Source organism: Drosophila ananassae, chromosome 3R, assembly GCF_017639315.1.
Source record: "Drosophila ananassae strain 14024-0371.13 chromosome 3R, ASM1763931v2, whole genome shotgun sequence".
Classification (NCBI taxonomy): domain Eukaryota; kingdom Metazoa; phylum Arthropoda; class Insecta; order Diptera; family Drosophilidae; genus Drosophila; species Drosophila ananassae.
The window spans coordinates 26,188,494-26,209,932 of record NC_057930.1 but is presented as its reverse complement, the minus strand read 5'-3'; the positions used below and the strand labels follow the sequence as shown (position 1 = coordinate 26,209,932).

Sequence of the window (21,439 nt, the reverse complement as noted above, 5' to 3'; positions counted from 1 at the left end):
CGACAGTGACTTTGAAGGCCTGGAGAACAACCCTTTCGGGGCTAAGTTCATGCCCCAAACTGTTCGGTTGATTATTTCGTTGTTTGGGTTGCCAACATAAATAAGTTTGCCGAATATTGATGAGTCCTAGGACTTGGCTGCTTTCTTTTTGGCCTTCTTTGGTGGAGGTGGCTTGTAGACAGCCTCGATAGCCTTCACGGTCTCCGCCACATCCACAACTTGCTGGGTAGCCTTTGCCTGAAATGGAATACAAGATGTGCTTATGATGGAGGAGTCTTAATATCTTAGATATGCCCACCTGCTTATCCTGTCGAATCTTCGCCTCCGTCGCCATAAGCGCCCTCTCCTCCGCTATCCTCCGCTTATACATTTCCTCCTGCTCCTGGTAGAACTTGAAGTCGTCCTTGTACTTCTGGAGGGCTAGTCTAGTCATCTGCACGGCCACTTCCGCGTTCTCCAGATCGTTGTCGTAGCGCACCGTCCACTCCTGGATCTTGCGCTTAGCCTTGTCGATCTCGTGGCCATACATGAACTCCATGTTGTTCTGTACCATGGTGTCCAAGTTCATTTGGTTGGTGAGCTCTTCCAGTTCCGTCTTTAGGGCTTCCTCGCGCATTTGGAAGCGATATAGCCGCTGATCCGCGCAGCTGTTGAGCCAGTTAACCCGGTAGCGCAGCTCGATGGGATCGTAAGCTGTGAAAAGTATAACTTATTAGCTAGAATCCTTGATCCAGAAATTGAATCCTTGCCTGCAGAATTTTCGAATCGATCTAGAATTGTTGTTTCTCGGGCCACCATGAAGTAAGCGCTACTCGAACTTTGCACCATCTTATGACGACTCAGCTGATCCCGCTCCTTCTGCTTCTCTTTTAGTCCTTGTATCCAGGGCGCATTCTGATGGTACATTGCGTTCCTTAAGGAGCAAGGAGAGTGACTTAACTGGCTCCTTTGGGTAACTCACTCACTCACCGTAAAATTAGGTATACGTGATCGCACAAATTCTTATCATGGGCAAACTCGTCCCGGATATCATAGATGATATTCGCAATCTCGACGAGATCCGTGCGGAACTTGACGCAGTCGAGGTCCTCCTTTGTCCGCTCCCGTTGGATTACGTCGAGGTAGAGCTGGTTCATGTACAGTCGTGACTCGAAGTATTCCAAAGACCAGTGGAACAAAAAGTACGGTATGTCCTTAACCTCGCCCGGCCAAGGACTCGTGAAGAGGCGCAGCTGCTTAAGGACTCGCACCGACAGGAACTCAATGGCCGCCTTCTGGACGTCACGGTTCAGATTCATTAGCAGAGTGCTCCGGGGCCACACGGAGGACTTCCTCCTGAAGCTGGTGGAGCGCTTAAGGGACAAGCCAGTATGGAAGAGGGAGGACCGGAACTTTCTCAGTACCGTCAGAATCAGAGCCTCAGGGTTTTCATCGCCAGAAACGGTATAAACCGATTTTGGCATCTCGAGGGAAGCTCCCTTTTTGGACGCTGTCGTCCTGCGCTTCATTTCCGAGTATTTTTGTTCCTGTTCCATGAGAATACTCTGGATGAACTCGTCTCGGCACATGGATGGGTCTGTCTGCTCAGGGAATGGGAACTTGATTCCCATATAGTCGGGGGATTCCACACTGGCGGCGCCATCAGCCTCCTCCTCTTCCCCCAGATCGATCTTTTCAGATCCAGTAGGAGAGGCTTCCCTTGATAACCTTCTTTCATCCTTTTCCTCCATTTCTTCATCTGTTTCTGAACCTCTTTCTTCCTTTACTTCTTCTTTTTCTTCCTTTTCTTCTTCATTTTCCTCTTTTACTTCCTCAACCCTTTGCACCTTCTTCACGACTGGCTTTCCCATAATCTTTTCGGAGAACCGCTTCTCCCTATCAGGCCCTTGGTCCTTCTTATCCAACGTATCCCTCTTAGCAGCCACATCCTTGTAGAACTCTTCTTGCAGCTTCGAAAAGTCCATCCTTTAACTAAGAGTTCGAATTTTTTGTTTTTTATTTATTTAATTTTTTTTTGTATTTGTCGTATTTGTTGATCGTTTAAATTTTGAAGCTTAAATCACCTCTGTTTGAAACATAAGAACTTTTCAAAACGAGAATTTAAGCGTGAGACTTACATTGATTATAAATTATTATAAATATTACATATTATTAAAGAAAGGAAGGACAGCTTATTATCAGTTCTTTGTTTATTTCATATATCCATTGGAAACATTTACGAATTTCTACCAATTCTACAAACTTATCGCGCTGCCTTTGAGTTTTTGGTCTTCTTGGTGTCCTTCTTGCGAGATGACTTTGAGGACCTTTTAGAAGAAATATCAGACGTCCTCTTCTATTAGAGAGAATAATATAAGTGAGTTCCAGGTAGCTTTTAGAATCTAAAAACCATTTACCTCCACGTCCATCTTAACAAGCTCCTCCTCAATACGTGTCTTATAAAACTCCTCCCGCTCCTTAAGGAAGGCAAGGTCGCCCCTCCACTTTTGCAGCTTGTTCTTGGAAATAACGCAGTTGAGTTCTGCCTGCTCCAGATCGACATCGTAGCGCGTCTGCCAATCTCCGATCATCTGCTGCAGCCTCTGAATCTCGTACAAATACACCGCCTCGGAGTGGAGGTGCACGGCATTGTCAACGTCACATGTCTCCTGCAGGCTGGATAGTTCTTCACATAGCTCATCCTCCTGGTGGTCCATGCGCAGGACTCGCTGGTCAGCACAGCTCCTGATCCAATTCACTTGGTAGCGCTCCTCGATGGGGTCAAGTGCTGTGGAAGGCAGAAATAAGGCCATTATACCTTTAAATATCTTTCAGTTTAGATGCTCTTACCACTATTATTATCGTATTGCTCCATTGTTCCCCTTTGGAGACTCTGCATTCGCATTTGGCTTCCAACATAATTAATGTGACTGACTGACCTCATGGACGTTATAGAGCTTTCTAGAAATCTCAGACTAGCAACCCAAGGAGCCTGATTATAGAAAAAAGCATTGCTACGTGAAGACGAAATAGTATTATTAATATGGATCTCATTAATGAAATGAAACACTTACCGGAGGGTTGCTGTAACACCACCACAGAGATCTTCTTTTTCGTGAAATTGCTTCAGGATCGCGTTTGCGAAGCTGGTAATCTCACTGAGATCAGTGCGGAACTTTATGCAGTTAAGTTCGTCCTTTGTCCGCTCCCGTTGGATTACGTCGAGATATATCTGCTTGACGTTCAGGCGTGCCTCGAAGTACTCCAACGACCAACGAAACAGATTGAAGGGTATGTCCTCGACGTTGCCTGGCAGAGGATCCGAGAAGAGGCTCAGCTGCTTGGTCAGGATCTTCGTAAGATAGTCGATCGACGCCATTTGGCAGTCCAATCTGAGATGCAACAGCGCCGACTGCCGTTCCCGGATCCTTTCGATGATCTCTTCTACGGTCTTGCGCTTGGTACTTCCCCGGAATTTCCTTGCCAACTGCTGCATGGCCAGAATCTCGATAGGATTCAAAGCGGCCATCGTGGGGCGAGCAATCATAGTCTGCATATCCTCGACCTCCTCGATCCCCGTCGTTTTTCGGGTGGAGAGACGCAGGAAAGCACTCTTTCTATCGTGCTCCTTCAGGAGATCCTTCATAAACGCATCACGACACAGTGACGGGTCCGTGTGATCCGCCAGCGGGAATTCTATGGGAAACTGCTCTAAGCTCTCCCCGGGTATGGGTGATGGCTCAACTTCAGAGGCATCAGGAACGTGGACTACGTCAAACGAAACACCGCCGAAGGTCGTATTGTTGCGTTTTTGTATGTCCTCCATTCGATTTCGAACTACCAACTCCATGATTCCTCTAAAGTTATTCTTTATTTTCTTTTTAATCAGTGTTTAGCTTTGTATTTTTTTTTTTGTTAATTTTTTTACATTTGATCGAACTCAAAGGTGTTGTTTGTTTGAGAGAATTCTCCTAGATGGGAGGCCATAGATCCAGTGGATCTCAAAAGTTCAACCCTCCAAAGGATCTTTATTAAGTAAAGTAGTAAAGTAAATAGGTATCCAAAACACCTGTTGTAAAGGTGGAACATTCAAATAGCCCTCCGCTACCTGCCGGTGCTGGAAAACGCAGAAATCCATTCACCTGGAAACTTAAAAAGGTATCAGCTGTTTCCAAATTCCATTCACGTGTCGGCGCACCTGCCCCCTGCTTTGAATTTTTGAATGTGTCCACTCGTCTTATTGTTTTCATAGCGTTGCTGCGATTATAGCCAAGTTAGTTACTAAGTTTACACCGTTTACATAACCGACCGCCCAACTTATGTGATAGCATTCTGAAAAGGTGATTAAAGGCGGTTAGAGTTTTCCAGTTTTCGGTTCAAAAGCGTTTCGTTTACCTGGTTCAGTTGTACTCCAATACAGGTGCATCCACAGGTGCAAAAGGTAAATAAGACGGGCTTCTGTATTTTATGTGTACCGATTTGGATGCGGCTTGTTTAAGTGCTTTATTAGCAGTCAGCTGAACATATTTGCGTGTCTCATTTGGATTTTAATTGCCCCCCGTGCGTGTGTGCGGATGGTGGTGGGGTGGTGTGGGTGAGCCAGCCCAGTGGAAAGCCGTAGTTACGTACACCGCTGCGTATGAGCAATAAACTGCAATTGAGTCAAGGCCAACTATCGGTGTTTGATTGAGAGACTTCTCAGTTATTTACGCCCACTAATTATCACATTTCTCCCGTCAACTGGTAGATGGTTATCTATTCCGCTAAGGCGTTTACCCTTATTTTTTTCAAATCTTTCCACTGACAGGTGGATTTACGGCCCACCCTATCCGCCTCGAACGGTTTTTTGCCCTGCCTTGCGGTGTGTCGTCAGTATCAGTTTTAGTAATCCAAAATGATCGGCAGCGATCTGTCCGATTTATGTGCTCTTATAATTGATGAGCTCCAAAGCGGTGGAGCGTTAATAGAAGCCCGTCACGACCGCCAGCCAGGTGGTTGGGCAACCACCACCGCGGCCCCCTGATAAGGCCCGGTGGAGTAAAATGAAATATGAATTTTAGCCCACCGGTGCAGCACTCTAGTCGCAATCAAAATACAAACAGGGCTTTAAGAAATTGAACAAATAACCAAATTAACACTGCAAGTAACGCCAGAGGCTCACACAGTCACCCACACACCCACAAGTCTCACGCGACCAAATCAAACAGTAGACTGTCGTTAAGACGAACTTATAGAAGCTTTTCTATCGAAACGAAAATATTATTCGTAAAGCGAACTATTGCAAATTATCAACTAACTTTATGGAACCTAGCTGCTAGTAGAACCTGAAGAGGCTCCACTGTACCGTAATGCACACACACTGGCGCATAAGATATGGAGAAGACGTCGACGAACTCGTTTCAATTGAGACTCTGAGCTGAAACACAATTCATTCCGCCGGAGAACGCGCAACCGAAAACATTTTACGCGTCGCCTCAAATTCCTTCGCCTTCTAATTAAGTTTTGTTTACACTCGGATTTTTTTAATTCGGTTTTTTGCGTCTCCGATAGAGCCCCCAAAAATGGAGCAGTGGAACAATGTGGAGCTGACGAACATGTCCAAAAAGTCGTACACCCTGAATCACACCTATGACGGAGCCGAGAAGCTAAACAAGGAGAACAGCCAGGCATCCTCCAATGGCAACGATCCAACCCCAGAGCCACAACCCGACACGGGCGACAGTGATCTCCTCCAGCCAGGCTCAGATGTCCGTCCTAAGGTGGAGGCCGACGATGTGGAGAGCCTGCTGCGACGACTCTACGGGATCACAATCAGCGAAGTGAAGGAAATCATCGCCTACGATGACCGAAACTTCTTCGTCAAGGAGGATAGGTAAGCCGAAGCAGGGAGTATTCCATTGACCCTTATTTAAATTATTCGCATCACATCCGGAGAATTATCTTCAAGAAGGCAAGAGGAAAAATACACTGCACTTCTTGTTTAAATATGTCAGTCTTGCAGCATCTCAAAAACAAATGATAAGTGCTTTCGCAGGGAGCTGTGGCATCTATTTATACCCTGTTTAATTGAAGTTGTTAGTTGGCGCAGCTGAGTGTGACGCAGTTGCCCGCTCTGAGATCACCTTGACTGTACACCTTGACTGTAAGATAACTTGATAGGTTCATGGTTCTTCAATTTAATAAATTAGATTACGCTAATAAACAAAAATGTTACAGTCTGTGTGAATAGGAAACTATTTGAGGGCGGGCCGCCTCTGGAATCCGAACATGCTTAACTTAGTTTGATTCTGGCTCACGGCGCCCAGTTTGCTGTTCGTCTTTTTGGGCGTCTTGGGCGTTCCTTTTTTGGCAGTGGAAGTCTGTCTACTCAGTCCGATTCGTTTTTTTCCAACGGACGGAAAAGAGTCTTGCCGCTGAGTGGTGGTGCTGGAGGACGAATTGGTGGAGGTTGCTGGGGTCAGCTGGGAACTACAGCTGTCGTCGGAAAGCAGAATAACAGCATCACTTTCGTGGCTCTCGGAATCGGTGGAAGGCTTTCGCTGCTCAATTAGCAAGTCCAGCGATTTGATGCGTATTTTGCCTTCATCCCTGTCCCTGTCTGGAATACTTTCAGGTGCGGGTGAATCGGAAGTTGTTTCTTCGCACTCCATTAAGGCCGGCTCTGAGTCGGCCTCACTCGCATGTGAGTTTCTGCTTGAAGGCCTGTCCTCATCCAATTCTGTAGCTTCTTGCTTTTGTAACTTCAACCTTTTTTGGCTAATGTTGGAATCCTGTTCCTGGATCGGTTGCTCCTCTGACTGCTTGGACTGTTTGGAGCCAAAGAATCGACTGCGCACCTCCACCTGCTCCTTGGCGAAAATGCTTCTCTTGAGGGAATTGACCCTCGTTTCGTCTGCTCCCCCATGCAACGGACTTACCTTGTTCGGACTCAATAATCGCAGTAAAGACCCATTCTCACACACTGCTGGGGACTTCTGAAGGGCATCTGGTCCCAATCGGTCCTTGGCAAAGGGATTATGGCGACTTTTCTGCACTGGCGATTGGGGAGGAGTGCGCTGCGTATCTAAAGACTCCTCCCGACTGGGACTCCTCCTCCTTTTCCCTCTAAAATTGTACATTGTAAAGACCTGAGCCTCCGTCTGCTTTGCCTCCTCCAAACGCTGGTTAGCCTCGATATCCTCGTCAATGGTCTTGCTCACGAAATCCACTTTCTTGAAGAACAAGGCACAGGATGTCTGCTTCTTTTCGACATTGAGGTTCTCCTTAAGAAACTCCCCTTGCCAAATACTTTTGTGTTTCGCCCGTTTTATGTTCTTTGGAGTTGGCACGGGCTTCTCCGGTGTCCAGCTGTCCAAGCGCTTCAGGGAAAAGGGATTTATATTGCCTAGAGCGAGGTGGAGGGCCTGATCTTTGTCTTCCAGCAAGGTTCCAGCATTGCTGCAATAGCGCTCGTCAGTTTCAAAGTCCTCCAAGGCACAGAGCCGTTCCATGCGGCGTTCGAGGGGATTGTAGATGTACATGTGCTTGAAGGTGGCTTCTGCTTTCAGAAAGTTCTCAATGTATTCGTCGGCTACCTGTGACAAAATGGAAAATTAACGCCTAAGTCACAGTGATTTATAGACGGCTTAACGTGATGGATTACCCATTTTTTGGGAATTGACTCACCTCCAGATTTCGCATGTTGAGGGTACTGGGTATCTTTTTTAGAGCAATGTGCATATCCTCCTGCTCCGTTTTGAGTATAAATTTACAGGCCTTGGCCAAACCGATTCCGGGTAATGAATCCAGATAATCGCAGCCAGACAAAATGCACATGCGACGGAACTTATCGAAGTGGTAGTTCTCCTCCCGGCAGCCCATGGCCAAGTGTAGCTTGTGCGCCTCCACCAGCAGGCCATTGCCATTGAGGTCCAGCTTGAAAATGATCTTCTTGGCGCCGAAGAGCGTGAGATCCGAGTCCTCGGTGATGATGAACTCGGCAATGTCCGCCTTGTTCAGCCAGGCCATTTGGGCGTCCGCCTCGTAGGGCGCCACGATGCAGTCGATGTTTCGCATCCGGCACTCCTTTATCAGGCGCAGGGCCATATCGTGGGTCACGTCCACACATCGCCGCATGTGAGACCGTGCCTCCTCGATGCGTCCGCGTCGCAACAGCTCCGCAGCTTTTTCTTTGCTCTGCTTCCGGGACTCCCGGCGCCGCTTCTCAGTCAGGGCTTTCGCTGGCAGGTGCTGGCCATCGAAGACCAGTATTGGCTTAATGTCGTACGACAGCAGCATCTGCACGTACTTCAGGCAGTATTGGATGTAGACATCGGTGTCCTCGCCTCTGGCTAGCTTCTCTGCGCAGCCAAAAACTCCCTTGTGCAGCCAGCAGTAGGTGTCCACTGCGACTGTGGTGCCTCGAATATCTTTGAGCTGTAGCTTGGAGGACGCCTTCTCCACGAAGGGGATCAAGCCGGTGATGCCCATGGTTGGGTACAATTGCAAAACAACATAAATAAGACGGCCAATCAACAAAGTCGCAACTTTTTACCGCCAAAATTTCCGCAACATATCAGTGTGACCAATGCGCGCGATAGAAAACTTCCCATTGGGAAGTTCCCAATTTTCCATCATATGGTCACACCATTTAGGGTCAACAGCCCGAATTAAATCTAAATTTGAATTTTATATTGGGGAGAATTGTAATAAAAAACTGGCTAGACGTCCCAGAGCAATGGATTATAATTCATTTTATAATTTAAACCCTATTCCAGCAATGTAAAAAACCCTCTGATTGTGACGCACTGTCAAAATGGCTACGTGCTGAAGATCCTGAATTCCTTGGATTCCAAAAAGGAGAGCTTTGTAGACGCACAGAATCAACTGCTGCTGTACTTGGGTAAATATTAATCATCTAATTGGCAGACCCAAAAAACATTTTTAATCTTTTAGGAAAACACAGTGTCAAGTGCCCCAGGCCGATTCCAAATGCCAGTGGAAAGTATTATTCTGTGGAGCGACTCAACGGAAACTCAAACGTTGTGCGCCTTCTCGAGTTTATTCCTGCGGAGGTCTTCCACCAGGTACCGGCGACGAAGCACCTACTCTTCCGTAGCGGAGAGTACTTGGCTAGGTTGGATCGAGCCTTGAAGAATTTCACCCACGAAGCCTACGAGACCCATAAAACGTTGTGGATGCTGCAGAGCGTCCCGGAACTAAGGCAATTCCTATATGTGGTGAAGGATCAGGAGCGCCGATTGATATGCGAGGAGGTCATCGATTATTTTGAGTCCAAAATCTTGAGTTTGCTGCCCACCCTCGAGCACCAGATCATCCATGGAGACTATAACGAGCAAAACATACTTGTGGAGAAGGCGCCAAACCAAAATGATTACCACATCAAGGGGGTGATCGATTTCGGAGACACGAGCAAGTCGCCGTTGCTTTTCGAGGTTGGAATCGCCCTCACCTACATGGTCCTGCAGGCCAACGACCTGGCCACCGGCGGAGTCTTTCTGGCCGGTTACAACAGTATAAATCCCATAAGCAATTCGGACCTGGGTCACCTCAAATACTGCGTGGCCGCCCGCCTGGTTCAGAGCCTGGTGATGGGTCTCTACACCCACACCCTGCATCCCACCAATGACTATCTGTTGGTCACCCAGGAACAAGGATGGACCCTGCTGCAGACGCTCTGGCGCGATAGCTTGAAGGAAGTGGACGAGCTGTGGGCCACCACAGGACATCAGTACTTGACGCAAAGCAATAAGTAGATATTAAAGTGTGTACATGAAATTTTGATGAACGTTTTAAAGATCACAATCAGTCCTGAAGTGGCCTGCAATATATGTATGTAGATTCTGCATCCAATTGTCAATTATTAGAATTTCACAAACATATCACCTTTGCACCAGAACCGTGCGGGTCAGAGTATTGATTGCATTTTTTGCTTTAAATATTACTTTATCCGGTATATTATTATCATATTCTTTACAATAAAACTTGTTAAACAAATACAAATACATTGTATGTAGTACATTTTTGCTTAGAGTAGGTGTATCGTATTTCCATTTTCTTATGGGCTCTACTGTGGTGGCAATTAATTCCGAATTGATACTCAGTTGAATCTTCATTAAATTGAACTAATTATGCTAATTACATTGATGGTGTAAAAAAAGCCATTGGGCGAAGGATCTTTCGTCCTGGCAAATATACAATAAATGTACATTTCCGATATAGCGGCTCAATGTGGTCACAGGTCTACTTACGACTAAAGTTACATATAAGTCGCTTAACACCTACAGAAATTTACAAAGGCCCACTTGGGTGTGATCCGTGAGGGACTGAGTGCTCCTTCTTATCATATCATCGAGCCAGAAGTTCAAACAGAAGACGTGCTGAGCAAAATATTTATACACGTAAAACATGTTTTACGGCTTGGAAATCAAGTTTATTTATTTTGTTTATATCATGTGTTTGTGTTTTTTCGACTTTTCGGTTTTTGGTACAAAATGAAACAATTAAAGAAAGTTAATAAAATTAAACAATACATACATAAGTGTAGACCCGATGACTCTATGCAGACGCTAACAACTCACACACAATTTACACACAATCAAACCATGGAAAAAAAAATTATCAGAGATATACCTGAGTAACTCTTCGCAACACACTCCTCGGGGTCTGCCCTAGAGATCATCGTCTTCCATAACATAGGGTATAAATAGAAAAAAAAATTGCAGTACGATCTAGTAAAAAAAAAAGATTATAAATTTTGAAAGTCTCAGAATTTCTTTTTGTTTTGGCCAAAAATAAAACAGCCCATAGAACTTTCATCCTTTGCGTTTGTTTATCACTTCAGTGCGTGTGATCTTAAAGGTGATAAAGCTGAGATGTGTTGTCTGAACTTAGCGACTGGTTTAGTACTAGGTAGAGAATAGATCTTTTGTGAGACTACGTACATGCTAGAAGGAAACTCTTTAGAATTTCAACGGATTGCAAGCTGGCAACTTAATCTAAAGAGATCCAGGCCAGACGTCAAGTGGGGATTACAATTCATTACACGATTTCAACTGGTTTACAGAAACGAAATAACACCTAGGAAATTTTAAAATAATTAATTTTCACAATTGAATAACAGTTTACCAGCTTTCGAATAAAAGGATACGAAATCCAAACAATTAAAAAGGAGTTCTTTACTCCTAAATAACGACACTGAATTATGGACAATTGTGGCACTCTATTTACATTAAAAATCTGGTCTGGTCTGGTCTGGATTACAGGACTTTAGAGTTGGTTACTTTTAACTTTTATCTTACAAAATAATTAAGCAAAAAAGATGCTTAAATGAGAACTAAAATACAAAAAAAATAATAGACAATTATCAGCATGGTCTCCGTCTCAGCTCCCGTAGCTTTTCCCCCTGGAAATGGATTTGACTATGGATCCTGGCTAACGTTGTCTCGGGCGCTTGCGCCTCTTAAGGTAGACATATGAGGAGTTCATCTCCTGATGTCTGGCCTCCTTTGCATTGGTAGGTAGTTTTTTGCTCGCTAACGTGGCCACAGGCACTGCCAGCGCCTTGGCCTTGCCGATGGAGGTCTGGGCATGAACCGCATCCAGCCAGGGTAAGCTAAAGTCGTCGCGCGCCTCCATGTTGACCATATTTTCACCGAACGCCTGAACCGGCACTTCGTCGACAAACTGGATGGCTTCGATATCGTGGGGCAGGGGATAAAATGTGGATGTAGGAAGCGAAACCTCTTCCTGGATCTTTCGACTTCGCATCGCCTCGCTTCTTAACATGTCCTTCAGATTTCGGGCATCAAGTCGCTTCCTCTTGATTTCATCCTTAACATACGGTTCATGCCGCCGGATGAAATCCGCATCGCTCAAAGGTTCAATACCCTTCTTATCAGAGCTGGGTGGTACGGGATCATCGCGCCATTTGGGTATTTCTAAGCTGGGATTGTCCGCAAGCAGTTCGTCAGCCTCCTCCAGGAAGAACTCGTTATCGCAATGGAACTCCTGATCCTCCCACGATCGTGTCGTATAGGGATATGCGGCAGTGCGATACAGGGATTTGGACTTCTTCGATCTCGAAGGAGCTTTACTGTACGTGTGTGGTGCGCAGTTGTTAACGACTTTTGTTGGTTTGGGGATGGAACCACTACTGCTGCTGCTAACACTGCTCATTGACTGGGGTGTCAGTGGCAGGGATATCTTGTCTTGCTTGGATCTCGTACTGCTCCCTGAACTTTCCTGAGAGGATGCGGAAGTGGGGTGGGGCGTGGAAACTGGCGTAGAGGAGGGCGTCGTAGTTGGCGTAGTCGCTGGAGTTATAGTAGCTGCTGACCCAGCTGATGATGTGGGTCCAATGGGTGGATAGATCAGATGAGTGGTTGGGCTTTCCTTGCTGGGTTTTTTCAGAAGCACTTGCGGCTGCTGACTCTGGCGACGCTGTTCCTTCTGAAGGTGTTCTTGCAGCTTCCGACGCATTCGTTCTTCCAGCGTTTCATCATCTTCCGGTTCCGACTTCGGCATCGGAGAGCTATCTTGATCGCGAGAATTCTTTGTCGTGGAATTGACAGTTATCTCGGGTTCCTTCTCCTTTTTCTGATCCCGTGTTGAAATGGATGAAGCGGTTGCGCCTACTTTCTTGTCATTAAACATGTCGTGCTGCCGGATTTTAACCTGCAACCGTTGCTTCTTCACTGGTTCACCTTTTACTAGTTTATTGGACTGGTGATTGGCCACCGTTTTAGCTGGAGGAGCCCTCTGTTGCACAGATGCTCCAATAACCTTGGGTGTGGGAGATACAGCAACGGAGTTTGCCTTGGGCAGGTTTGTCTCACTGGAGGGTGGATTAGGATGGATTTCCGCCTTGGGTGCTACGGCCTTGGGTATGTCCTTAGGGGCCGCAGTATCCTTCTTCGGTTCCGTGACCACGTCCACTTTCTCTTCAGTGCTCTGAGCTGCAAGCTGAGACTTTTGATCTTTGGATACCCGCTTAAGCTTCTCATCCGTAGAGGTTTCCCGCGATTGATTCACTTTCTCATTCCTCGGAACATCGCTTGATTGATTCAGTTTCTTATCCCGATTTTGACACTCACTCGTAGACATCGGGAGACTCGGCTTTTCCGTCTTTGCTGTCCTCAAAATGTTCCCTTCATCATTCGGGGTAACCATTTCCTCATCCTGAGATGAATCTCGTAACACTCGAATCTCTTTTGTCGTCTTAGGGACTCTCTGTTTTTCATCCGTGGATATTTCTCGTACTTTCTTTTCATCCTTTAATGGACTCGGGCGCTGCTTTTCATCCGTGGATACGTCCCGCATTTTCTTTTCCTCCTTCAATGGACTCCGGTGCTGCTTTTCATCCGTGGATATTTCCCTAATTTTCTTTTCCTCCTTCAATGGACTCCGATGCTGCTTTTCATCCGTGGATGTTTCCCGAATTTTCTTTTCCTCCTTCAATGGACTCCGATGATGTTTTTCCTCCGTGGATACGTCCCGCAATTTCTTTTCCTCCTTTAGTGGACTCTGCTTGTCCTCCACAGACGTCTTAGCAGGCTCCCGTTCATCCTTAAGTATATTACAGTCATTCTTTTCATCCTCCGATGTGTCCTGCTCGCGCAGTTTAACGTGTCTACTAATCGAGACCCTCTGCTCGGTGTGAACTTCGATTTCCATAGTGGTTTGACTATCGACGACGACTTCTTCCGTTACATCCTCAACCGTGTCCACCTCCATTTGTTCAACCACTATTTCCTGATCGACTTGTTCTTCCTCAACCGGCTCTTGACTCTTATCCGATCCTGTACTTCTTTCGAGCTCCTCTTCCGCCAATGTCGGCTGATGATTTGGTGTGGAATGGCCGGACGGTGCTATCGTCTTTTCCTCTGCTTCCTCCAGATCCATAGAGTTCATCTATAAACAGATTGAGTTCATTTAACTGAATCTTTTACAGAATAAACCAATGCAGCTTACCTGATTGTTCCAGAAATCGTCTAAATTATTTTCCAACTGGTGTTCTTCCTCCTCCTCCTCCTCAGACTCGTCAGAATCATCTGTATCACCATCTTCGTTATCATCTTCCTCGTCTTCATCCGAAGAGTCATCCTCGGAATCATCCTCATTCTCCTCATCCATATGGCCGTTGGCATCTGTAATGACTTCCTCATCCACGCCCACAATGGTCTCTGTGGCCACTTCGATTTCGTTGGGCTCCAAAGCGTCGTGGAATATATCGTCCTCGACTACTTCTTCTAGGATCACTTCGTGATCCTGCGGCAGCTCCTCCACAAGCTTTTGCTGCTCCTCTTCCTCCTGCTGCTGTAATCGGATATCTTCCAACTTATGCTGCTGAGTTTCCTCCTCCTCTTTGGAATCACTCTCCTCCTGAGTGCGGTGCTCGGCAGACGTCAAGCTGGAGTCTTGATTTACGCGATTCAGGAACATGGTGCTAACCTTTTTGCCATTGAACTCGCCTCGAACCTTGCTTTCCAATGGTCGGGCCGCTGTCACAGCTGCGGGTGCCTTGTGGCCCGCTTTTATGTGGGACAGCCGCTCTTCGTGTAGCTGCTCCTTCTGAATCTGCATCCTGGGTTGCATCTTCGCCTGGGTCTGCTGCGCGGGGAATGGTTCGACAGGATGTATCCGATTGTAGACCTCCTGCATCTCAGTTTGGGTTCCCGCATTGCAGAGAATCTGCTGGCGCTGGGATGCAGTTGGGGGCAGTGAGTGATCATCGTCATCGTCGTCGTCATGCGGCCGCTTGTTCTTTCTCCGAAGCTGTCTACGCAAATCTTCGACAGTCGCCTCCAACTTGGCATTCGCCAGCTTCAATTCCTGATTCTGTGAGAGAATGACTTCCAGCTTGGCGTTCTGGTCATCCAACTCCTTATCTTTGGCCGCCAACCCCTCTGTCTGCTCCTGCATCAGGTTCAGGTGAAGGACAATCATCCGCTTCAGGTTATTGTTTTCCACAATCAAGGTGACTACATCGGAACTAGTGTTTCCGCCCGACGACGGCGGCGCCATAGCCCCCCCGTCCACGTTTCTGGCTTGCACATGCTGTGGAGGAGGCGGCTTATAGTAGCTATTGGGTCCCACGGCGGTGGCACCCTTCTGATAGCTATAACCATGCTGCAGGCGCGAATGTTTGTTTGGATGGTGATGCAAGTGAGGATGGGAGTGGGGATGGGAGTGCGGATGGCCGCCGTGTGGATGAGAGTGTTTTTGGTAGCCACGCGACGCGTTATGGTGGTAGGGCGGATCCGAGTAGTTGGCCTTTTGGTTTAGCGGCCTCTTGAATCGCTTGTCCATTGCTGTCGGAGTTGATAGATTCAGGAGAATCAACAGAATCCGGCCAGGGATTCTATAATCTCATAGTTTATGATCGCTTTGTTTTGTTTGCGCGCCTTCTCTTTACGTGTTCTTCTTCAGCTGATACGGCGTACAATGCGTAGAACACGATTTCCACCACACTTGGCAATTTTTTTCTCGCCACTAAATGTGCATGGCTTTTTCCGGAAAACAGGCAATTTACTTTGATGTACGTGTAGATGATATTGCACGTGGTAATCACATTAAGCCCCCGAGTTGGCGATTCGTTTTTTTAAGCCGCGAATGCACGTTCTTTACGCGTTTTCTCCAAAATTATCTGCAAATTGTAAACTCGCCCGAAAAATGCTCTTAGAAGTATGGCGTTTACCTGGCGTTGCCAGGTCGGTCGCACAGGGCTGTATTTCGTGTTAGCGATGTGCCTGTGTCGTGAGCTACATAACTCTAAGCAGTAAATATAATATAATAATTTGTTTTTAAAATTCTATTGTGATTCTGCATTTATTCTTAGGTAGTATTTACGTAAAGTTAATATAAACAAATTTACATTTTAAATGATAAAATTTGTTTCGTGTTTTTGTCCCTCGTGACCCGAGCAGTAGTCACATAATATGCTCATCTCTGGTATAGACTGCCACAAATGCAAATGCCGGGTTTTTCTCAATTTACCAAAAAATAATGTCGTTTAGATCTACAATTTGTGTTTCATGGCCCTGTGCAATTATCCAATCAATAGTTATGTAATAGAAGAAGAGCAAGAATTAAGGTTTTTACACTCATCCTAGTTGGCAGCACCGTATTATGTAAACGTCCCCTGTGAACTCCGGGCAAATAGAAGAAGAAAATGGCGGGAAAATTTTGTTGTGTATAGAGAAAATTGGAAATTCCTTTGGTGTCGATGGCTTCTCTTTTTGGTGACGACGGGGTGGATGACCTGTTTAACGACAATGTTCCCGAGCACCTAGACCAATTGCCCAGCGACAATGAGGGGGAGAAATTGTTTGCCGACGACGAGGACAACAAGGAAAGCGGAGAACCCGGAAGTCAGGATGCCATAACGGTGGAGCCCAAGAAGCGGGCAGTTCGGAATCCTCGACCCCGCCTGACAGTTGATACCTTGCGTGGCCCAAGGGGAATTCAGACCATCGAGGGTTATTTTAAGGACATCAAGTTTAAGGGAAAGGGCTACGAGAAAAGCGATCTGGATGAGGTTCTTCGTCGGCTGCAGCACTGGGGTCACCGGATGTACCCCACCTACACTTTTGACGATGTGCTGAACAATATTGAGCGGCTAGGCAAGAAGAAGCCGCTTCAGGTACACATGACCCGCTACCGTTTGGGTCAACTGGAAGATTTCCCGACTCACGATGCGAATGCCTTGGAGGAGGGCCAGGATGATCAGCAGGATGACGCTGAGGAGGAACCCTTTGATGAGTTCGATGCACTTCTAGGCGAACAGATAGCTATTTCCAAGTTGGCACCAAGAACGCCCCACCAAAGGAGCATGTCCACTGCCTCCGCTGGTAGCAGCACTTTGGTCACCCCATCGTTTTCCCGTGGTGCTGTGGTGTCGACACCGTATTCCACTGTAAACGCCCCTGCTTTTGATAGAAATGGAGCACCCATAGCTGCTTCTTATGACCGGAATGGCGGTCCATTAGACATGAGCGATTACGGGCAACCACTACCGCCATCACAGCCACCTACACCGGCAGCCAAGAAGCTCTCCACGGATCAAATGGCGCGCATCGCCGAGAACCGGAGATTAGCGCAGGAGAGACTCAAAGCCAAGCAGGCTTCGCAGCAAGACACCCCCAGTTAGCAACTACGAAACACCATAGCCATTCGGCAAGTAAAAATAAATAATTCAAAAGTATGTTATTGCCTATTTAAGTTCAAAATAAAATTGTTCTTTGTATTTTTGATAGAAAATTACCCGAAAGCCAGTTTTTTCCTTTCTTTCTGAATCCAAATCGTATATTAACCCTAGATATTATTAGGTATTTCTCATAAATTATAAAAAGTCATAAATCACAGGCACATTTCGATTGTAAAACATTTATTTTATCGTCCTTTGTTGACGGAAATAAGTTAGAATTTCTGTTTATGTAACTATATGGTGTGCGAGAGTATTTACAAGAATCAGGTAATGATTTGAGATGGGTTTCGGCGTGGAAAATACTTTACAAATTCTTTATAACCTAAGTGGTATGGGATACTATTAAGGTACAGGCGTGCAAAAACAGGGTTCTATTATGTGGACCCCCTTAAGAACTAAATCTTAGTGTTACTCTTGGCAGCGACTCGAACAAACCCTTCGCTCCGTTCAATAGAGCGGCTACTATTTTCGTGATGACTACTTCCTGGTTCGGACTAGTCTGTGACTGTCCATCCTGATCCTTGGGCTCCGATCTCTCCCTCACCGCATCGCGGATAACGTGCAGTAGTCTCTGATACAGGAAGGATTGTCTGTAGATCGGTTTCGATAGGCTTAAGTGGTCGTCCTTCAGCAGATAGAAGTCCCCGAAATCTATCCTAGAGGACTCCTCCGTAACGATGCGCAGCGGGAATTTAAAGGAGGTTAGCATTGTAGGTGACCCCTCGGCCACGCTCACAACCTTTACATGTTTCAGGAACGTGTGCAGGCACCCCATGAAGCGGCGGTGCATCTCGAGCAGTTTTGGCGAGTTCTCCTCCATCTCCTTAACTTCAATGGAGGGCGAAAGAATCATCTGCATGTGCTGTTTCCACTTGGCAATCGGTGATCCCCGGTGCGGAGTACCGAGAAATACAATTCCTTTTGTGTTCTTGGCCAGCTGTTGGGTCTTTTCGTCCTGCGAGTCCAGGGATTTCAGTAGGATCAGCTTTGTGAGTAGGCCGCCCATGGAATGTCCTATCCAGACGATAGGCCGCTGATTACCCACATCTGCGGCAGCGATGCGTTCCATTAATGTTCCGGCTCGAACATCAATGTGGCCCTGTCCCTTCTCACAAGGACAGTACTTCGTAAAGTTGGCCGACCACTCGGTCACAGCGGAAGTGTAATCTATTCCAATGATTCTGGAATCGGGGTAATCATCTGGAAGCCACTCCATGGGCCAGCAGTTAGTGTACTCGTCACTGGAGTCCTGGTTTCGCCACTCGTTTCCCGACACACTGAACTTTCCAATGCAATTCTCATTCGCTGTCAGCGGAATATCGGGATGAACCACTTCCCAGTCCGAATCCAGTTCCGCCTCGTTTCGAAGTGTCTCCACAAACTCCATAGTAGCTGTATCGCTAATGCTCAGGCGTTGCTCCTCCACTTTTTTGCTGGTTTTTAAAACTTGATCTGATTGAAAAGAAATACAATTTTAGTAAAAACGATTGTGAATAAAAATGGATAATTACCTTTTATTGTTTCAGTCTTGGACTTTCCATTAGTGGTTTTCGCTCCCTCGGCGGCTTGCTCCTTCCGCTGTTTGTTTCCGTTGACACGTTTCTGCTCACCCACTAGGAAAACATCGTCCGTTTCGCTGGTGTAGAAAGCGTTCTTCCCGTAAAGACCCAGCTCCGTTGGTTTTCTATCTCGCTGACGCCATGTAATGAACACCCCGCCCAAGAGTCCATGGACAAACACTATGTCCGCCTTGGGCTTCCTGCGAGTGCGTATTCTCGGATGCAACGGATAAACATTTGGCGGATATGTGCACTGGTTTGGATCGTCATGGTCCAAGTTAGCCATCGTCTTCGCTGAGATCACTTGCAGGCGAAGATCTGGGCATTGCTGCCATTCGGCCAAGGCACCAACCCACCCGGATGAGAAGAAATGCTCCACAGCATCGGGCACTACGGACATATTGGCCAGCACCTTGCACAAGGTGGATAGAGTCTCGTTGTCATCGCTGAAAATCTTTCGCAGTTCCATAAGGTGTACAAGGCCACCGTCTTTAATGATATTGGCGGAAACCTGGGGATCCTTGCTAATGTGATGTAGGAATGAGATGATTTCCTTAAGAAGGTCTGTGTCAGCTGTAGAAAGGACGATAGTCTGTTCCTGGCTCAAGTATTCGTGTATGTCCTCCTAATTGGAAAATGTATGCACGTTAGGGATTTTCTCATTTCGGTTAATTATAATATTTTCTTACAATGGGATCCTGTTCGGGGAAGTATTTACTGAAGAAATGGTCTACACAGGACATGGGACGAAGTCGGGCCAGCATCACGTGCAGCTCGGAGAGGAGCAGTTTTGGATTCTTGATGCATCCGCGTCGGTGGACAGGCATGAACCAGCGGGTGTCCGCTCCGCAGCGCGCCAACGAAATAGCCGTGCGGGCGTCGCAGATCTGCGCCAGGTGCCGAAAGTCCCAGTCCTTGAGGTGGTCCATGCAGATAAGCTGTTGAACTGCCTTGAGGCGCTCCGGTTGACTGCCGTTTTGGGCGATGTTGAGCAGCCGCCACGCCACCGAGTGCTTGGCTGCTTTCCACCACTTTCCGATCGGATTGATGATCACGCTGATCCACTTCTTGTCGTCCTCCTGCTTCTGCTTCAGCTTGCGCATGGACTCCCGGTAGATGTGGTACTTGATGTAGATGTACTCGGCGCGGCGCTTGTCCGGCTCCGGAGACTTCTTGTCCACATACTGAGCAAGGAAGCGGCGGACCTGAGGCGCCTCGTAAAGTAAGAATCCAGCACTGCAATGAAGTTGAATGAATTTTGAAGTTTAATTAATATTAAAGATCTTCTCTTGCAAGAGGATTACCTATTGCCCTATTATTTTTACTTTTCCCCTTATTAATTGACCTTAATGAGAAACAACAACTATAGCTGCCAAGTATTTTGTTATTGAGATAAACGTGAGGTAAACAAAAACAAAAACAACAACAAAAACAAATAGTTTATTTAAAAAGAGGGCACGTCAGCCCCAAGAGATCCACACACGCGCCAATATTCCCCAACAAACAACAACAAGCCATATAAACCAGAAAAACAAGAATTAAATCACCTCCGATAAGGAGAGAACTATTCGAAATTCGCGGGGGGCCCGAAGGAATTAAAAACTGCGCACTATGGCGCCACTATTCGCAACTATGTATTGTGTATCTGCGTATCTGTGTGGGTGTGAGAGTGGTGGGGGCCTTGAACAGCTGTGAACGCACTTGTTTTGCTTTGCTGAATGAGAAGAAGCGGAAGAGTAAGCAATCCGCAAAAACAAAAACAACTCCACTACGCTTGCTATCTCACTTTTACAAAATCGTACGTTTTGTTTTGATCGTGTTTTCAAGAGGCCACAAAGGAGTTGACCTTATGAAGTGACGTGTTTGATACTCTTTTGAATTTTTGATAAGAAAACCTTTATTTTTAATTGGATTATTTTTCAATAAGATGTTTGCTTAATTTTAAATTACTTTCCCTTAGGTGCACTTACACTCTGATTCATAGGCTTGATGTAAACAAATGACGTCACAGGTGTGACAACGCCTGTTAGACCACAAGGAATGCGGAAAACAAGATCTGATGTTTTTGTTTTTAGTTTTCTCTATAATTATACTATATCGCGATCGTACGATGTATAGAGGGCAGTGTGGCGCCATAAAATAAAAATAGTAAAACGTGTGGGGACGAGCCCCCAAAACCTTGGTAGCCCATGTAATGGCTGTAAGTGTGTCAAATGACGGAATTTTCGAGTTCTTTTTTCGCTGTGTGGGACCTGTGGCAGGTGCTCCAGTTGGGGGGTGGATTTGTTTTGACCAAATCAGTGAAAAGGTGGTCTGATTACTTACGCAGTCAGCAGGCCAATTCCGCCCAAAATCTTCGGATGACGGCGCAACTTGCTCTTGAGATCCTCCAATGACATCGCCTGTTACTATGTACTATATATTTTTTGTTGTTCAATCGGCTGCCAAAAGTTTACTCAGTTTTTTCTCGCACGTTAAATTTAGACAATTGTATCACACTTCACAGTCCCTTGGAAATTGTATTACTGGGACGTCCCTTGTCACTTAAAATAGTTTATAGAGCTTGTTTTGCTTTGTTGTTTGTTGTGGTTTGATTATCGAGCTGATATTGCTGGCAAACCTTTCTCTCGGCCCCCTTTTATTATTTTGGCTCTCTCAGTGTGACCGTTGGGCGGAGGCCTGGAAATACAGTTGG

At 46.3% G+C, this 21,439-nt stretch overlaps 7 protein-coding genes across 10 annotated transcripts; 2 read left to right on the top strand and 5 right to left on the bottom strand.

Annotated features, from left to right (window-relative positions):
* Nucleotides 1-46: 46 nt before the first annotated feature.
* LOC6497651 lies at nucleotides 47-1,997 on the bottom strand. The gene is made up of 4 exons (XM_001961596.4): nucleotides 970-1,997; nucleotides 750-913; nucleotides 299-693; nucleotides 47-237 (listed from the first exon to the last, which is right to left on the bottom strand). The coding sequence occupies exons 1-4, from the start codon at nucleotides 1,962-1,964 to the stop codon at nucleotides 127-129; spliced, it is 1,665 nt and encodes a 554-aa protein (XP_001961632.2). The 5' UTR covers nucleotides 1,965-1,997; the 3' UTR covers nucleotides 47-126.
* Nucleotides 1,998-2,019: 22 nt separating this feature from the next.
* Nucleotides 2,020-4,314, bottom strand: LOC6497650. Of its 2 annotated transcripts, XM_044716136.1 has the most exons (5): nucleotides 4,178-4,314; nucleotides 3,054-4,121; nucleotides 2,830-2,993; nucleotides 2,397-2,767; nucleotides 2,020-2,335 (listed from the first exon to the last, which is right to left on the bottom strand). In XM_044716136.1, the coding sequence occupies exons 2-5, from the start codon at nucleotides 3,827-3,829 to the stop codon at nucleotides 2,243-2,245; spliced, it is 1,404 nt and encodes a 467-aa protein (XP_044572071.1). In that variant the 5' UTR covers nucleotides 3,830-4,121; nucleotides 4,178-4,314; the 3' UTR covers nucleotides 2,020-2,242. The 2 variants fall into 2 exon arrangements, with proteins under 2 accessions (XP_044572071.1, XP_001961633.1); XM_001961597.4 differs by lacking the exon at nucleotides 4,178-4,314 and having other exon boundaries at nucleotides 3,054-4,162.
* LOC6497879 (hydroxylysine kinase) lies at nucleotides 4,184-9,981 on the top strand. Of its 3 annotated transcripts, none has more exons than XM_014906380.3 (4): nucleotides 4,184-4,319; nucleotides 5,530-5,851; nucleotides 8,736-8,860; nucleotides 8,914-9,981. In XM_014906380.3, exons 2-4 carry the CDS (start codon nucleotides 5,541-5,543, stop codon nucleotides 9,732-9,734), a joined length of 1,257 nt encoding a protein of 418 aa, XP_014761866.1. In that variant the 5' UTR covers nucleotides 4,184-4,319; nucleotides 5,530-5,540; the 3' UTR covers nucleotides 9,735-9,981. The 3 variants fall into 3 exon arrangements, with proteins under 3 accessions (XP_014761866.1, XP_014761865.1, XP_001961634.1); XM_014906379.3 differs by having other exon boundaries at nucleotides 4,281-4,420; XM_001961598.4 differs by lacking the exon at nucleotides 4,184-4,319 and having other exon boundaries at nucleotides 4,961-5,851.
* LOC6497649 (exonuclease 1) lies at nucleotides 6,003-8,561 on the bottom strand. The gene is made up of 2 exons (XM_001961599.3): nucleotides 7,645-8,561; nucleotides 6,003-7,553 (listed from the first exon to the last, which is right to left on the bottom strand). The coding sequence occupies exons 1-2, from the start codon at nucleotides 8,446-8,448 to the stop codon at nucleotides 6,213-6,215; spliced, it is 2,145 nt and encodes a 714-aa protein (XP_001961635.1). The 5' UTR covers nucleotides 8,449-8,561; the 3' UTR covers nucleotides 6,003-6,212.
* A 387-nt stretch (nucleotides 9,982-10,368) lies between the features above and the next one.
* LOC26514077 (protein male-specific lethal-1) lies at nucleotides 10,369-15,916 on the bottom strand. Its single transcript, XM_014906810.3, has 2 exons — nucleotides 13,951-15,916; nucleotides 10,369-13,890 (listed from the first exon to the last, which is right to left on the bottom strand). Exons 1-2 carry the CDS (start codon nucleotides 15,286-15,288, stop codon nucleotides 11,413-11,415), a joined length of 3,816 nt encoding a protein of 1,271 aa, XP_014762296.1. The 5' UTR covers nucleotides 15,289-15,916; the 3' UTR covers nucleotides 10,369-11,412.
* A 142-nt stretch (nucleotides 15,917-16,058) lies between these two features.
* Nucleotides 16,059-17,248, top strand: LOC6497880 (protein TIPIN homolog). The gene has a single exon (XM_001961601.4). It carries the CDS (start codon nucleotides 16,205-16,207, stop codon nucleotides 17,126-17,128), a length of 924 nt encoding a protein of 307 aa, XP_001961637.1. The 5' UTR covers nucleotides 16,059-16,204; the 3' UTR covers nucleotides 17,129-17,248.
* A 100-nt stretch (nucleotides 17,249-17,348) lies between these two features.
* Nucleotides 17,349-21,429, bottom strand: LOC6497647 (protein SERAC1). The gene is made up of 4 exons (XM_001961602.4): nucleotides 21,070-21,429; nucleotides 19,434-19,980; nucleotides 18,697-19,369; nucleotides 17,349-18,637 (listed from the first exon to the last, which is right to left on the bottom strand). Exons 1-4 carry the CDS (start codon nucleotides 21,141-21,143, stop codon nucleotides 17,574-17,576), a joined length of 2,358 nt encoding a protein of 785 aa, XP_001961638.1. The 5' UTR covers nucleotides 21,144-21,429; the 3' UTR covers nucleotides 17,349-17,573.
* Nucleotides 21,430-21,439: the final 10 nt, after the last annotated feature.

What these genes read in the sequence shown, in the direction of transcription:
- LOC6497651 (XM_001961596.4), bottom strand. Translation starts at nt 1,964, where the DNA reads ATGGACTTTTCGAAGCTGCAAGAAGAGTTCTACAAGGATGTGGCTGCT. An exon ending in TCGATTCGAAAATTCTGCAG is followed by an intron (nt 694 to 749) that starts GCAAGGATTCAA and finishes TACTTTTCACAG; the next exon opens with CTTACGATCCCATCGAGCTG. An exon ending in AGATTCGACAGGATAAGCAG is followed by an intron (nt 238 to 298) that starts GTGGGCATATCT and finishes ATTCCATTTCAG; the next exon opens with GCAAAGGCTACCCAGCAAGT.
- LOC6497650 (XM_044716136.1), bottom strand. Translation starts at nt 3,829, where the DNA reads ATGGAGTTGGTAGTTCGAAATCGAATGGAGGACATACAAAAACGCAAC. An exon ending in GCAATACGATAATAATAGTG is followed by an intron (nt 2,768 to 2,829) that starts GTAAGAGCATCT and finishes TGCCTTCCACAG; the next exon opens with CACTTGACCCCATCGAGGAG. An exon ending in TTGTTAAGATGGACGTGGAG is followed by an intron (nt 2,336 to 2,396) that starts GTAAATGGTTTT and finishes TCTCTCTAATAG; the next exon opens with AAGAGGACGTCTGATATTTC.
- LOC6497879 (XM_014906380.3), top strand. Translation starts at nt 5,541, where the DNA reads ATGGAGCAGTGGAACAATGTGGAGCTGACGAACATGTCCAAAAAGTCG. An exon ending in TTCTTCGTCAAGGAGGATAG is followed by an intron (nt 5,852 to 8,735) that starts GTAAGCCGAAGC and finishes ACCCTATTCCAG; the next exon opens with CAATGTAAAAAACCCTCTGA. An exon ending in TCAACTGCTGCTGTACTTGG is followed by an intron (nt 8,861 to 8,913) that starts GTAAATATTAAT and finishes TTAATCTTTTAG; the next exon opens with GAAAACACAGTGTCAAGTGC.
- LOC6497649 (XM_001961599.3), bottom strand. Translation starts at nt 8,448, where the DNA reads ATGGGCATCACCGGCTTGATCCCCTTCGTGGAGAAGGCGTCCTCCAAG. An exon ending in TCAACATGCGAAATCTGGAG is followed by an intron (nt 7,554 to 7,644) that starts GTGAGTCAATTC and finishes ATTTTGTCACAG; the next exon opens with GTAGCCGACGAATACATTGA.
- LOC26514077 (XM_014906810.3), bottom strand. Translation starts at nt 15,288, where the DNA reads ATGGACAAGCGATTCAAGAGGCCGCTAAACCAAAAGGCCAACTACTCG. An exon ending in ACGATTTCTGGAACAATCAG is followed by an intron (nt 13,891 to 13,950) that starts GTAAGCTGCATT and finishes ATCTGTTTATAG; the next exon opens with ATGAACTCTATGGATCTGGA.
- LOC6497880 (XM_001961601.4), top strand. Translation starts at nt 16,205, where the DNA reads ATGGCTTCTCTTTTTGGTGACGACGGGGTGGATGACCTGTTTAACGAC.
- LOC6497647 (XM_001961602.4), bottom strand. Translation starts at nt 21,143, where the DNA reads ATGTCATTGGAGGATCTCAAGAGCAAGTTGCGCCGTCATCCGAAGATT. An exon ending in TCCCCGAACAGGATCCCATT is followed by an intron (nt 19,370 to 19,433) that starts GTAAGAAAATAT and finishes TTTTCCAATTAG; the next exon opens with GAGGACATACACGAATACTT. An exon ending in CAAGACTGAAACAATAAAAG is followed by an intron (nt 18,638 to 18,696) that starts GTAATTATCCAT and finishes CTTTTCAATCAG; the next exon opens with ATCAAGTTTTAAAAACCAGC.